The 17198-nt window shown below is 46.5% G+C and overlaps 1 protein-coding gene across 1 annotated transcript in view; it reads right to left on the bottom strand.

Moving 5' to 3' along the window:
* Window positions 1-17198, bottom strand: part of LOC134910877 (ceruloplasmin-like) — a 327221-nt gene that overhangs the window by 41821 nt on the left and 268202 nt on the right. The window contains exon 19 of the mRNA XM_063919263.1: window positions 604-743. Coding sequence (XP_063775333.1) covers window positions 604-743 — 140 coding nt within the window. The remainder of the gene's footprint in view (window positions 1-603; window positions 744-17198) is intronic.

Here is a 17198-nt window from a genome sequence, read left to right as displayed (position 1 = left end):
ACCCTTGTGCCACCATTACAGCCAGCGACCCATTAACCGGCACACCATCCACTTACTCACCACTCTTCATTCTTCTGGCTCTGTTAGGGGTGGCGGCGTGCTGCGGGTCTGTACGCTTGCTGTGGTGGGATTTGCGAATAGGACCCTCAGGAGCTCAGTGTTCTGTCAGCGGGGAACGGGACCATTTACCCTAGGTAGGTTGGGCCATTCTCCCCCACAAGTCCCACGAAGCAGGCAGTCTGGTGCCAGCCAGACCTGCCTGAAAACAACAACATCGAAAATAAATGCAGAAAACTCTTCAGGATCTTCCCAAGCGTGACTGGCTCCTCCGGGCACATTTTCTAAACTGAATCTGGTAGGAGGGGCATAGAGGGAGGAGCCAGCCCATACTGTCAATTTCTTAAAGTGCCCCTGGCTCCCAGTGGACCTGTCTATACCCATGGTATTAATGTGGACCCCAGTATCCTCTAGGACGTAAGAGAAATTTATTTCAGGTGATATATTTTTGTGTAATGTATAGCTAGTATGTTATACATTAAGCATTACTTACATAACTTTGTATTCATTTGCATATACAGAAATACCAAGATCAAAAATGGTTACCTTATATTTAAAACTGTGTGCATGGAAATGCGCTGTGTGTATGTCCACTTCATTCCCTAAGCCAATGAGATGCCACATTACATGATCTCCGATGTGCATAGTAAGGCCAGGTAAATTGGCATACATTCTTCCATTTATACCTGATATAAAAGTAATTATTCACAGTTATAAAAAAATCAGCACTGGCAGCAATCTGACATTAGAGTGCACCATTACCCTACTGTACATACAGTAGGGGCTGTCATTATCATATTTACAAATATTTAGCATATTAGTTTACTACTAGCTAGTGACATCACTGAGACACACATTCCTAGTAAGAATAAGCTGCATTTTAATAATTATTGGTTCAACCTCCAAAATGAAGGCACAATGTCCACTACCTGTAGAAGAATTACATAATTTAAAGAAACCAATGAACCCTCTTCAGATTATTACAATCAATTATGATTATGACATTATCAACGTCATAAAAGTAACACTCACACCAATAAGAATTTCCTCTTTCAATTTGTACCAACAGATATGTACAGTACTGTGCATCATGAGCACCATTTGAGTACGTAGATACAGAATTGGCTATTCACCATGCAGGTTGGTGACACTGGCATAGAGCATCTAGGATGTGCCATCTATACACTACACTACCAATGCAGCATATTATATGGTAGTTGTAATACCCACTCTACTGAGCTCTACAGTCTGCTGGTACTAAGTATTGCCCACTGTACTCAGAGTCAGAATTGGTTTATTGCCAAGTATATCAGTACATAATACACAAGGAATTTGTTTCCGATGACCACAGCTCTCAGACAAGTTACAACACATGACATAATGCTGGGAAGAGAAGCATGACGGGTACTTGAGTACATGTTACGTGTATGACATGAAATGGGCTAGGCAATTGTCAAATTAATCAAGATAGTTGCTTGGGGGAAGAAACTGTTCCTGTGTCTAGCAGTTCTCACCAGCCGCAAGCTGTACCATCTGCCAGATGGCAGCTGACGGAACAAGACGTGAGCGGGGTGGAAGTGGTCGTCAATGATCCTTTCCGCCCGCTTCGCGACCCTTGCCCGATAGGTATCCTTAATTGCTGGGAGGTTTGTCTCTATGATTTTTTCCGCTACCTTTACGATTCGCTGTAGTCTGTTCCTGTCATGGGTTGGGCTCTTGCCAATCCACACTATTATCGAGGTGCAAAAAACAGATTGAATAATTGACGAGTAAAAGAGGATCAGATGTTCCTACTTGTGGATATGCTATTAGGGGCCTTGTTCCCACAATTTGGCCACTCTGCACTGTATTGTATTTGTGGAATATATGTATCCACTTAGGTTTTTATGGCGGCTGCTAAATTGTCAGATTTACCAAGTTCTAGAATGCAAAATATTGAAGAGCATGACCTTGTCCACTAATGCCATCTGAAGATGGAGTTAGCCCATAGTAGCCTAGGGGATACTCCATCATAGATTTTTTCGGAGAGGGATACTCTTTTTCGGAGAGGGTTCCCCCACTGATGCATGGCATGCTGATGCCTGTGCATGTGCTGTAGATGCATGAACCCAGAAGCAGAGTGATGGCATAAGTTATCTCTCTCTTTCTCTTGTCCTGCTAAAATCTTCTTGTATTATACCTAACACCCATCACACTCATGTTGCTTCACCTTTTGTTCCTACACTAATAAAGCTGTGGCTGAAATATACAGTATGTCCTGATCAGAACCCTTCACTTAACATATCCTATTTCCACTTATCTGTTTCAGGTGGTTGAATCAAGATTTTGAATAATGGTAAAAGAAACATTGGGAGTTAAAGATGTCAGGACAAAATAGGGCACTGTTATAAAAGGGTGAGATATATCAAAGGTAGAGAGGTTGCCCATAGCTACCAATCAGACTGTAGCTGTCATTTTATAGAATATACTAGCTAAATGAATCTAACTGGTTGTTTTGAGCAACTTAATAACTATTTAGAAGGTTTGATACATCTCCCCAACAGAAAGCTCAATGCTTATCATGCTCAGTATTGAACAAATTATCCTTTTAGTGATTTCAATGCAGGACGCGTTCAACGAGTCACTAATCATTAGTGTAGACCTACTGTATTTTCCTGTTTTCCCTTGGATCTACTAAAGTGCTCTGTATTCAGTGCCTCCACCCAAGCCAATTTACCCTGGCCTGCTTGGGTAGGCCCCCCCGTGAGAAGTGTCAAGGGGCATACCGGTGATAATCCTGGAGGGTGCGTTACCGGTGAGATGTGACAGGGGTGACCCATCGGATGTTTACCTGTTTAGGTGGTTTCTTTCCTCCAGGTCACTATTCACCTCCTCAACCAAGACTCATATGACTCCGGTAAATTACATTTATTATTGAAGACAATAAATCGGGTTTCGGGTTATATACAGCATAACAAAGGAGTTCAAGTTCATACACGATACACCAATAAACTAAATTGAATTACCCTTTTTACCGTATTTAATAACCTATTTTATACTATGTCTGCATGCAATACAAAAAAAAACATTCTGGTACCTTCAAGTTCCATGAACCACCCACCGAAGTATATTTTAGATGGTGGATATGGTGTGGAGATATATATCGGTATAGTCGGTGTAGGGGCTTAGGTTCAGTCGGCTTGCTGGACCCCGTGGACAACAATTGATGTAATGAGAATCCAAATTCCTAAGAGTCACCCCTCCTTCTGTGTCGTCGCTCCGGAAGGGGGTTTGAAGCTTTAATACTAAGCCGAAACACTGGGTATGCAGAGAATCGGAAATTAGAGTACGGCGTATCAGCTTTAGTCTATTCTCCGGTGAAGTATCATCTCTAGTTGTAACACCATGGGGATCGATGTGGCAAACTGCCTACATTTCCTGACATGAATATATTCATAAATCAGTTTCGTATAGATACATCTCTATATATATCCAGGGGTTCTCAGTTCTTCAGGTGAGCTCACTTATTATCCTATTCACAAAACAATGAACCGGGCATATAATGTCTGCTTTAACTCTGTACAATAGTCTTAGTCTTTTAGGGGGATCACAGTTCACCAGGAGCGCTATTCCTGATATTAATCCCTCAGATACATGCGCTACACCTGCGGGGCACCAGGGAACAATAGATAATGTCTATTAGAGAGCTACCACCGGTAATAAGATCCTCCAGTTCCTCTATACATGGGCTTGTGACTTACAACCCATAGCTTATAGGTACCTGGAGTTATAGTACAGGAGTATGAATGACAACGGGGCCGTCTGTGGCTGGTTATTTAGCCTCCCGCAGTTAGGAGTCATGTACCAATCCTCTCTCCCTGCTCACTCCCAGGGCCGGCTCCAGGCCTACTAGCACCCTGAGCGAGAAAATGTCAAAGCCCCCCCCCCCCCCCGGAAAAGTGGGAGTGGCCTCTGGAAAAGTGGGCGTGGCCTCGTAACTTCATATCATCAAACTATAAATATATTTTCACACAATTAGCAGCCTTACACATAGCCACAGTAGTGTTCCTTACACACAATGTCTCCAGTATAGTGCCAGATACACATAATGTGCAGTGCCAGATAGACATGACATGCCCCCCAGCAGTGTCAGCTACACATGACATGCCCCGCATCAGTGCCAGCTACACATGACATGCCCCGCAGCAGTGCCAGCTAGACATGACATGCCCCCCAACAGTGCCAGCTACACATGACATGCCCCCCAGCAGTGTCAGCTACACATGACATGCCCCACAGCAGTGCCAGCTAGACATGACATGCCCCGCATCAGTGCCAGCTACACATGACATGCCCCGCAGCAGTGCCAGCTAGACATGACATGCCCCGCATCAGTGCCAGCTAGACATGACATGCCCCCCAGCAGTGCCAGCTACACATGACATGCCCCCCCAGCAGTGCCAGCTACACATGACATGCCCCGCTGCAGTGCCAGCTACACATGACATGCCCCCCAGCAGTGCCAGCTACACATGATAGTGTTCACTTTTTAGGGCATGGTGCTGATCACAGGGAGGGCACATTTTTAAGTTAGGAGGGCAAAATGATGTACATACTGCTTGCTGTTCCCATACCTATATGCCAAAGCATGAACAGTGCGCGCCGAAGGCGCGCAGCAAAAATTAAGGGGAGTTACTTCGTGGGGAAGGTACGTGGCCACATAATAGTGACAATTTGCATTACACCTCACAGTAGTGCAGCTAATACACACTGCACCAGGTAGAACCTCCTATACACTTTGCGTCAGGCACAGCACTGAGACACATTGCACCAGGGAGAGCACTGAGACACATTGCCTAGCCACAGACGCCTAGCGGGAACACTACATGACATGCTCCCCAGCTGTGCCAGCTACACATGACATGCTCCCCAGCAGTGCCAGCTACACGTGACATGCTCCCCAGCAGTGCCAGCTACACATTACATGCCCCCCAGCAGTGCCAGCTACACGTGACATGCCCCCCAGCAGTGCCAGCTACACGTGGCATGCCCTCCAGCAGTGCCAGCTACACGTGACATGCTCCCCAGCAGTGCCAGCTACACGTGACATGCCCCCCAGCAGTGCCAGCTACACGTGACATGCCCCCCAGCAGTGCCAGCTACACGTGACATGCCCTGCAGCAGTGCCAGCTACACGTGACATGCCCCCCCAGCAGTGCCAGCTACATAAATGCCCCCACAGTGCAGATATGCCCCCCACAGTGCCAGATACATAAATGCCCCCACAGTGCAGATATGCCCCCCACAGTGCCAGATACATAAATGCCCCCACAGTGCCAGATACATAAATGCCCACACAGTGCCAAATATATAAGTGCCCACACAGTGCCAGATACATAAGTGCCCCCACAGTGCCAGATATGTCCCCACAGTGCCAGATATAAAAATGCCCCCACAGTGCCAGATATGCCCCCACAGGGCCAGATACATAAATGCCCCCAGTGCCAGATGCATAAATGCCCCCAGTGCCAGATGCATAAATGCCCCCAGTGCCAGATGCATAAATGCCCCCAGTGCCAGATGCATTATTGCCCCCCACAGTGTCAGATACATTAATGCCCCCCACAGTGCCAGATACATTAATGCCCCCAGTGCCAGATATGCCCCCACAGTGATAGATACATTAATGCCCCCAATGCCAGATATGCCCCCACAGTGCCAGATACATAAATGCCCCCACAGTGCCAGATACATAAATGCCCCCACAGTTCCAGATACATATATGCCCCACATAGTGGCAGATATGCCCCTAATGCCAGATACACTTGTCCCCACTGTCAAAGTCAGAAAAATACCACGCTACACACTGCCATATTTGCACCTCATGCGAGTGCCTGTTGCACGTTCATGAGCCCTGCCGTGCTTGCGCATACTCGCCGCTGCGGGCACCCGCAGGCGCACTGTGTGCGCATTTACGGTAAAGTTTATGTGCGTCTAGCGGGCGACTCGTTCGTTACATATTTTAACTATATAATGTATTTTGTAGATCATGTTCCCCTTGATAGATTCTGAAAGTTTAGTTAATATAGCATGTTCATGGACAAAGAGATCCCTCTTTGTTTGATACGAAGGGTCAGACATGGGTCATACAGAAGTGTTTAGTATCCATCGGAAGAGTATTTAATTAGCAATATTCCGGTGTTGGTTTGAAGCGGATTAATCGCTCGTGCGAATAGTTATGGACATAAGAAGTTTATGTACTTTTACTATTATTTGCACTTACTTATCCATGCGGCGGGAAACCTAGTTTCCCACCCACCTGAGCAGTTGGAAATGGTCTCAGCCCACCTGTATGAATCAACCTATGACCTTTTGTTATAATGCGAAGACGAATTCCTGTGTCCAATGAACAATGAGATTGTAGGGACCATTGAATTGTATTGTGTGTGGGGCATAAATAGACAAGCCGACCATATCCAGCTCACTCTCTTCTCTCTTCAACGGTTCTCATTGCTGATAATCGGGAGCTGGATATCGAGGCGCATGCGATCGTTCCCCTTGTGCGTAAGTTTTCTCCGCAATCATATTGTCTTTATTGTTATTGTGAGCCATATCTCTCTCTATCTCTCTCTCTCTCTCTCTCTCTCTCTCTCTCTCTCTCTCTCTCCTCCTCTTTCTCTCTCATTTTTCCTTAAACGTAATTGTATTGTATTGTATTTCCTGTGTAGTTATCTGGTTAGTTAGTCTATGTTATATTGTAGTGTATGACTTGTATTGTATTATTCTTTTTCAAGTATAACATTCATATAAGGCGTTAGACCCTAAGCCCGGTATTTGTGTATTTCTTATAGTGTTAAGTATTCTTAGAGCGTCGGTGACGCTAGAACAGCTTTTGAGGTAATAAGGTTACACTGTGTTGCATCTACACTCTATCATTTCACTAAGGTTTTCCTGTATAATACATTGTTCATGGTTTACATATAAAGGTTTAACATTGTGAGCGTCTGCGCCGCTGGTGATCTCCTCGTGGTCCCGAGCGTTCGCTACGCTATAGCGAACCATTACGTTAGTCGACAGCCAATAGCGTGCCTGCATGTGATCTCTTGGCCGTGAGCGAACGTGACGCTTGAGCGTCTCGACTACGGCTAAGCGATTGTTACGCAACGTGCGTACCCTTACGGTATTCCATACGTCAATAGCGTACAGTGTTCTTAGACCTCTTAAAGGGTTTTAAGTAAGATAAATATTTAGCTTTATCAATTGGCGGCTCGTCCGTCCTTCACATATCTCTGCTAGGTAATTTCAGCAGACATTATCCATCAGCAAAGGGCGGGAGGTCATATTCCTCGTAGTGCTGTCTGGATAAGCGTCTGCTTTGCTTAGTAAAGGGTGCTGAGGGAATCCGGAACCGGAGGTAAGAACAACACGCTAGTGTCTTTTAAAACTGTTTATTTCTGTCTTGCGTACGCACACACGCATATCTGCATTTCTTTTATTCGTGTATTTTCATATATCACTCTCCTGTTTGCCATTTTATAATTGATAAACGTGCTAAGAGAGATTTGTCGCTATTTCATAGTTAAAGTGTAAAAGTAATACATTAAGGGATAAAGTGCAAAGCACGCACGCAGCTCTACCTAAAGATACAAGGAGAGATTGGTGTGGTGTTCGGTAGATGATCGAGGATCATCTACATTGATAAACGTGTAAATTGTGTTACGGTGGATATTTGCTTTGCGTACACGTGTCTCTAACAAAGGGTGAGACTTGCGTACGCAACTCAAAGGCCGACGCACGCAGCGTATATTACGTAACGGAGCGCCCGTGTACGCCCACGTAACTCAAATCACACGCTAGTGTTATTTTTAACAGGCGAAAAGGTGGCAACGCGATAAATAGCGCAAGTCTATTTTAGTGTCCGAAATTTAGACTAACAGATCCTTCTCCAAATTTACAACACATCTGGTCTAAAGGAAAGAAATTTCTGCGCAGAAATAGAAATAGAAACAAAAGTGTACATGTGATGAGTGAGTGTTTTGTATATATAAGTTTATACAATTTTTGAGGTTGAACCACAAGAAGTTGAGTTCTCGCAGGGTACATGCATGTAAGTGACGTACATGGTGGCTAGGGAGGCATCCCTTGTTAAACATAGAATCTGAGCATTAGAGTATAGCAGACCAGGAGGTCACACTGTAGCACAGACCAGGAGGTCCAGAACAGACCAGGAGGTCCAGGTACAGCAGACAAGGAAGTCCGCTATAAATAGAGAAAAGAGCACAATCCAGGGGGTTGGTGCAGAACCCATATAGGCCACTGAAGCTCATGCTGAAGGAATTCGCAGCCGAAATTTTCGATTCCACTGGTCGCTCTGCACATAAGATTAGTTGCTTATGTGCTGAACGATTGTACCGCACGTAATTGTGTGCATTAGTTAAATCTGACCAGTACCATTTGTGTACGAAACGGGTCATAAACACTATCTGTACATTCTGACGTGATTTGTGTAACTTTTTATTTTCTAAAGGGAAGTTCGCTGGTCACTCAGGAATTATCCAACAACCAACAGTTACTGGAAAGGGTTAATGCTCTGCGGATCACACTCACATGTTCCAGTAAACAAAGGTTCATAGGAGCCCTGGGTCGAGTACGCCAGCACTAGGGCAGTGTGTAGGTCATATTGGTCGGCGTGGGCGAGTGAGTGGGGTACTCGGTAAACCGCCACCGTCAGCCTATCTTGAACATTTTGGTTTTTGTAAGGGTTGGCTGAAGAAAGCAACGCCTACAGGTATGGGGGCCAATTGTTCAGGTAGGGGGCGATCAACCTCGGTTCGGGTTGATTCAGTAAACCAACCAGTCGGGTCGGCAAGGTACGTAATGTGTGAAAAATACGGTTCACACACAGAGGTTTTATGTGATGAATGGGAGAGAATGACGGTACATGACGGGGAGAAATTCCCAAGAGTAGGTAGCTTTAGCCCAGAAGTGTTACAAAATCTAAGGAGGAGGATATGTCTCATTAAACCAACAAAGAGACGAATCAAACATTATGATTATTTGCAGTTATGGCAACAGGAGGGTGAAATACAGAGAGGATTGGCTCAGGCGGCGGGATCTAATCCTATCAGGAAACTGATGGCCACGGCCCCGCCGCCACCTTACATAACAGGAGAGAAATTGGTTGCGGAGAATGACGCACTAGGGTGTAACAAACAAACACTTAGCAACTGTGTAAATGTTAATAAGTTAACCAATGCAAGTATTAACCCGTGCAAGTTGTACCCTGTTTTGAACTTTCCCCAGGAGTGTGATTAAGAGGACGAATCGGCAACAATATCGGCGCTCTCTCTAGCAGCCACCATATCAGAAACTACAGTAGGCACGGCCCAACCCTTAAGATTAGTAACAAAGGCCCCTAGCGGAGGGACAGGTGAGGTCGTATCTACGGGTAAGTACGGCACCATACACTATGCTGAAACCATTTCACCACAGGCTGTAGAATCTACACAGAATGATGTTGCTAGACTTAATCCTGTTAGGGTGATAGCTATTCCAAATGGGAAAACAGACACCACAGGAGTCACTCCCATTAGGAACATTGCCATGTATAGCCCATTTTCCCGAATGGAATTAAGAACCATAGTGTCTGAATTCCCTGACCCTAGGAAAGACTTAGTTGCTAGCCAGAAATACATCAGAGACCTAGGGAACACTTTAGAGCCCAATAACAAAGACTGGCAGGTATTGCTGAGGGCTTGTTTACCCTCCAATGTCGACTCGGCTCAATTTCTAGCTGACTGTGGATTGGATCAGGATGTACCTCTTACAGATGTGTACAACAAAGATAATGTAAAAAGGATAAGTTTACAGTTAAAGGAGTATTTCCCAGCTGTAGTTAAATGGAACAAGATATTCTCCATTAAACAAAAGGAGTCAGAAACAGCTGCAGAGTATTTTCACAGGGCATTACTAGATATGGCTAAATACACAGGCATAGAGGACATTAAAACAAACATAAACCATCGAGAAGTAGCAGTATCTGTACTAATGGATGGCTTAAAAGAGGCATTAAAGACAAGGGTACAGACCACGCAACCATGTTGGCGAGGTCTGTCGGTGGCTACTTTGAGAGAGGCAGCTGTTGATCACGATCGGAATATCACCAGACACAGGGAATTACAAGGTGATAAGTTAATGGCCGTAAGTATACAGGCCCTGACCACAAGGCAGCCTTTGTATAAATCACCAAACCCTGTGGGTAAGTCAAATGTGGTAACCTGTTATTCTTGTCATAGAGAGGGACACTTTGCACGAGACTGTAAATCGAGAAACATACAAAAGTCTTATCAACCCCCTAGACAACGACACGACACACGACACTGGGAGCAGGGTCCACAGAAACGGAGTTATGAGCCACATGCAGGGGAAACAAAAAGATACCCCCCGAACAGAGACTGGCAAGCCTCTGGTAGTTCCCATTTAACCCCTTCTCAAGTAGTTGCTGCCAGCGGGATTCAGGGAGGTCACCATACCCAATAGGGGTGTGGCCATACCTGTAATCTGCAGCCAGTAAAATTGATTGCAAGTCTTGGAAGTGAACCCGAAATTGCAATTAATGTAGCTGGTAAATCATTAAACTTTCTTGTAGATACGGGGGCGGCCAAATCAGTGATAAATTCGACAGTGGGCATGAGAACCACTGGTAAGACAATTCCAGCCATGGGAGTAACGGGAGTAGTCCAGCATTACCCTGTTAGCAAACCAGCCGAGATTACAATAGGGCCTTTACATACCAAGCATTCCTTTTTGCTGGCTGCATCGGCACCAACTAATCTCCTGGGAAGAGACTTATTGTGTAAAATGGGGTGCGTCATTTATTGTACTCCTGAAGGTGTATTCTTGGACATACCTGAGAATCCTGCTCAGGAAGTGCGAGACATGTTAGACTCCCCATCAAAATTAATGTCACATACCATTATGACAAATAGGACTCCCTCCCAGGTAGAAGAAATGACATCCCAGATACCAGAGTCACTTTGGACTAAAGATGGACAGGACACTGGATTAATGGCAAACGTAGCTCCGGTAGTTGTACAAGTAAAAGATGGTAGGATAGCTCCAAAAATCCCACAGTACCCTCTGAAGCCAGAGGTGGAGTTAGGAGTTTATCCCGTAATAGAGCGCTTGCTACAACAGGGCATTCTGGTAAGAACATCCAGCACTGCCAATAGTCCCATCTTCCCTGTGAAAAAGAGTGGGGGGAGGGGTTACCGGCTAGTGCAGTATCTAAGGGGGATTAACAAAATAGTTGAGAGTCAGTTCCCCGTAGTGCCAAATCCAGCTGTCATCCTTATGCAAATCCCTCCCACTACGAAATTTTTCACTGTTATTGACCTCTGCTCCGCTTTCTTTTCGGTACCGCTGCACCCTGACAGCCAATATTTGTTTGCATTTACATACAGAGGAGTCCAATACACATGGACTCGATTACCACAAGGTTTCATAGATAGTCCAAGTATATTTTCTCAGGCTTTGCATGATTGTTTACAGTCTTTCCAACCAGAGAGTGGATCAATATTGATACAGTATGTGGATGATTTACTACTGTGTTCAGATTCATTGGAAGCATCCCTGAAGGATACGAAACAGCTCCTGTTTCATCTTTCAGACACAGGACACAAGGTTTCCAAAGACAAGTTACAATTATGCCAAACTAAAGTAAAATATTTGGGACACTGTCTAACACAAGTACTGAGACACCTGACCGCTGATAGAATTCAAGCAATTAGAGACATGACTCTGCCTCAAACCCAGCAACAGATCAGAACGTTTTTAGGAATGTGTGGGTATTGCCGTAACTGGATCCCAGGATTTTCCATTCTGGCATTACCTTTGCAGGAGATGGTCTCCTCAAACAAACCTGATCGGATTTCGCATACAGACGAGTCCGAGATGGCATTTGAGAGACTTAAACAGTGCCTAACGCAGGCGCCAGCATTAGGTATGCCAGACTATGGAAAACCCTTTGAGCTATACGGAACAGAAAGTGCTGGTTGCGCGGCAGGCGTCCTAACCCAAAAGCACGGTGATGCCAGCAGGCCGGTAGCATACTACAGCGCTCAGCTAGATACGGTAGCGCGATCCCTCCCCACATGCTTGCGAAGCGTTGCTGCGATAGCATTGCTAGTAACGAAAAGCGAAGATGTAGTGCTAGGTCACAACCTCACAATTCATACACCACATGCAGTGTCAGCCTTGTTAAATTCTGCCCAAACCAGGCACGTCTCATCAGCGCGGTTTACAAGATGGGAATTGGCACTAATGGCCCCCGTAAACATCACCATAAGGAGATGCAGTGCATTAAATCCTGCAACATATCTCCCAGGTGTGCCTGGACAGGCACAAAGGGTGGAGGATGAGAGTGGTGGGGAAGGAGGATTTAATACAAAGGAGGACACACATGATTGTATGGAATATTTGACCCAAAATTTTACCGCAAGGCCTGACATCAGTGACAACCCACTGGAAGATGTAGATCTAACTTTCTACACGGACGGTAGTTGTCACAGACAGTCGGACTCGGGCAGTGGTGCAAGTGGGCGGGTACGGGTGGGTACGGCGTACCCGTAAGAATTTAGCCGTGGGTACGCCGTACCCACACCGACGGGCCGCCGCTCCTCTTCCTTCCCTCCCTCCCCCACGCCGCACCGCCGCACACGCCTCTGATGTGAGGGCAGGAGAGTGCAGCCTGCGCCTCTCGTTTCCCTCAGTCTCCGGTGGGTGTTTCAGTTTACTTCAGCGCCGATCCGTGAGCCAATCAGAGCTCGCACCCGCGAGCTCTGATTGGCTCACGGATCAGCGCTGAATTAAACTGAGACACCCGCCGAAGACTGAGGGGAACGAGAGGCGCAGGCTGCACTCTCCTTCCCTCACATGACAGACAGGAGGACAGCGACGGCAGCGGTGAGTAGGGGAGGGGGGCATGTTATACCTGGCACTGGGGGGGCATGTATACCTGGCACTGGGGGCATATCTGGCACAGGGGGGCATATATACCTGGCACTGGGGGCATATCTGGCACAGGGGGGCATATATACCTGGCACTGGGGGATATCTGGCACAGGGGGGCATGTATACCTGGCACTGGGGGCATATCTGGCACAGGGGGGCATATATACCTGGCACTGGGGGCATATCTGGCACAGGGGGGCATATATACCTGGCACTGGGGGATATCTGGCACAGGGGGGCATGTATACCTGGCACTGGGGGATATCTGGCACTGGGGGGGCATGTTATACCTGGCACTGGGGGATATCTGGCACTGGGGGGGGCATGTTATACCTGGCACTGGGGGATATCTGGCACTGGGGGGGCATGTATACCTGGCACTGGGGGATATCTGGCACTGGGGGGGCATGTATACCTGGCACTGGGGGATATCTGGCACTGGGGGGGGCATGTATACCTGGCACTGGGGGATATCTGGCACTGGGGGCATATCTAGCACAGGGGGGCATATATACCTGGCACTGGGGGATATCTGGCACAGGGGGGCATGTATACCTGGCACTGGAGGATATCTGGCACTGGGGGCATATCTGGCACTGTAGGGGCATTTCTGTATCTGGCACGGGGGGCAATGTATATCTGACACAGTGGGGGCATTTGTGTATCTAGCACTGTGGGGCAATGTGTATCTGACACTGTGAGGCAATGTATGGCACTCTGGGGGCATTTCTGTATCTGGCACTGTGGGGCAATGTGTATCTGGCACTGTGGGGCAATGTGCATCTGGCACTGTGGGGCAATGTGCATCTGGCACTGTGGGGCAATGTGTATCTGGCACTCTGGGGACATTTGTGTATCTGGCACTGTGGGGCAATGTGTATCTGGCACTGTGGGGCAATGTGTATCTGGCACTCTGGGGACATTTGTGTATCTGGCACTGTGGGGCAATGTGCATCTGGCACTGTGGGGCAATGTGTATCTGGCACTGTGAGGCAATGTGTATCTGACACTCTGGGGACATTTGTGTATCTGGCACTCTGGGGACATTTGTGTATCTGGCACTGTGGGGCAACGTGTATCTGGCACTGTGGGGTTATATGTATCTGGCACTGTGGGGCAATGTATATCTAGCACTGTGGTGCAACGTGTATCTGACACTATTGGGGTCATACGTGTATCTGCCCCTCCCCCATATGTGTATCACGCCCCCATTTTCATTGGCCACGCCCCATGTGGCATTTGGCCACACCCATTTTTTTGCGCGCGCGCCTTCGGCGCGCGCACACAGTACCCGTAAGACATTTTTTCTACTTGCACCACTGGACTCGGGAGACTTGTGTACTGGATACGCAGTCGTAGATGACCAAGGCACCATAGAAGCAGAACCGCTAGGCCCACCTCACTCAGCCCAGGTTGCTGAACTGGTCGCCCTAACCAGAGCATGCGAATTGGCTAAGGGCAAGTCAGCCAATATCTACACCGACTCTAGATACGCATTCGGGGTAGTCCATGATTTCGGAGCCCTATGGCGCCTCAGAAATTTCATGACGGCAGCTGGTACACCGGTAGCGCATGCAGCTCACATCAAAAGGCTTCTAACAGCGATACAGGAACCCGACAGAGTGGCTGTTATCAAGTGTAAAGCACACACATATAGCCAGGACCCAGTATCACTCGGTAACAGCCGAGCAGACGAAGCAGCTAAGTTAGCAGCTGGTACCCCCAGACAGACAGACACCACACAATTGATGGTATTTAATACCATCAACACACAGAAGCTGTGTGAAATGCAAAATTTGTGTTCCACACAGGAAAAGGCAGTCTGGAAGGCAAAGGGATATGGTCAGGAGTCCTCAGGACTCTGGACGGATGGACAAGGTAAACCAGTGGCCCCCAGAGCATATCTTCCATGTTTAGCTGAGGCAGCACACGGGCTGACTCATCTGGGCAAGGAGGGAATGTGCAAGTTGGTAAGAGCATATTGGTGCGCCCCAGGATTTTCATCTCATGCGAGTAAGAGAGCAATGTCATGCCTTACCTGTTTGAGAAAGAATATCGGAAAGGCAATACCAACAGAACCATCTCATATCCCACCTACAGGCGGCCCTTTTCAGGTAATACAGATTGACTTTATTCAATTACCCCCTTGTCGAAATCTGAAATATGTACTTGTTTGTATAGATGTATTCTCAAATTGGGTCGAAGCATTTCCTGCGGCCACAAATACCGCTATGTTTACTGCTAAGAAAATTGTGCAGGAATTTGTATGTAGATATGGTATCCCTAGAATAATCGAAAGTGATAGGGGTACCCATTTTACAGGTGATGTCTTTCAAGGAATGTGTAAGTTGATGGGAATTGATAGCAAGCTGCACACTCCATACCGTCCACAGGCGAGTGCGAAGGTGGAAAGAGTGAACAGCACTATTAAAAATAAACTGAGCAAAGTTATGGCAGAAACAGGATTGACATGGCCTGAAGCTTTACCCATTGTACTGTACAGCATCAGAACCACTCCCAGGTCCCCTCTTAATCTGTCTCCCTTTGAAATCTTGTTTGGTCGACAACCGCATGTTATGATTAACCCTCAGGATGATTTGAAGTGTAACAATGAAGTGACTGTAAAATACTTGATTAACATGAGTAAACAGTTAAGGAACCAAAATGATAATTTGAAGTTGGTGATTCCTGATTTACCAGATAGTAATTGTCATGACATTGAACCTGGGGATTATGTAATGATACGGAATTTTCTACGCTCAGGTTGCCTTATTGACAGATGGGAAGGACCATACCAAGTCTTATTGACTAGCACTACAGCATTGAAGGTTGCCGAGAGAGAGACTTGGGTTCATTCGTCCCACTGTAAGAAGGTTGCTGATCCAGAGAGGTCCCGTGATAAAGAACAGACGGTAGAGTAAGTTGTATCACTGGAGTGTCTGTTCCAGGAGGACTGAGGCGGCACCTGAGCATCGGAAAATCATAAGATCAAAAGCAGTTGTCGATTCCCTGTTCCCTTTTATTGTTTTTCTCCACTTCCCATCCCCTCTCCCTCAAATTATTTTTCCCCCCTTCTCATTCTTCTCTGTTTCCTCCTATAAGATGGACTTGCCCCAAGAGACTGTGATCCGGATTTTCCTGTTGACCATGATGTTGACCAGAACAGTCTGTTCCGGCGAGAGTACCATGGAGGTCGAGAGAGGTTCTGGAATGGGTTCTGATGACAAAGATGGAGGCGTAGTTTTCCAAGAACAACTTAACCAACAAGTAAAGGCGAGTATCAGAAAACGATCCGATAGCATTGACAATAGAAGGAATTGTGAAGGATTGTTAGCTGAAGAAAATTGTATCTGTAGGCTCTGTGACAATGTAGTTGAGGATGGGTGCATTAAGAAATGCCAATCCAGTTTTAATATCCACATGGACCGGCATCCATTGAGTGACTATCACTCCTTAGTGGGTAGTGTGTTAAATCAAACAGATTGTTGGGTATGCTCTCAAGTACCTCAAGGTCATAGCAAATCAGGACTAGTACCATTTCCTTTAACGGTAGGGGAGGTACTTGAGCTAAAGGGTGGGAGACCGGTGGACAGGAGGTTTAATATCTCCAGTCCTCCTAGTTTGAAGCTCCACCAATATCATGTGGATAGATCCCTAATATGTTTTAACATTACCAATCCCCGAAAGCCGGGAAATTGGGAAGTGTCATGGAGTAACCAAACCATGACCTTTTCATATAGAGCAGATAGAATGCCGACAGATACAGAGCTTATACGCCACATAGCCAGTAGAGAAAAATCTTTCCGATATAGGTATACCCTAGGAAGTAGGATTACGAGAGTTGGAGAAGTATCACCAGGATACTGTGCACATATCGTACAAACTGATACGTGTACTAGACAGATGGGAGAATTAGGGGTAGGAGATTTCACATGGAGGATGTGTAATATGGTTATGTCCTACTCCGTCCCATATGTTCTCCCCGATGATGCATATTTCATATGCGGGAGGAAGGCGTATAAGTGGCTTGCCCCAAACGCTGAAGGATTGTGTTATATTGGAAAAGTACTGCCTGAGGTAATGACTGTATCACATGCCAAAATGAAAGATATACACCGTGGTGCCCAAGCTCCTTATACTCACACCCACTA

This window comes from Pseudophryne corroboree, chromosome 4 (genome assembly GCF_028390025.1).
Source record: "Pseudophryne corroboree isolate aPseCor3 chromosome 4, aPseCor3.hap2, whole genome shotgun sequence".
Taxonomy (NCBI): domain Eukaryota; kingdom Metazoa; phylum Chordata; class Amphibia; order Anura; family Myobatrachidae; genus Pseudophryne; species Pseudophryne corroboree.
This window is presented reverse-complemented; position numbering and strand designations above follow the sequence as displayed.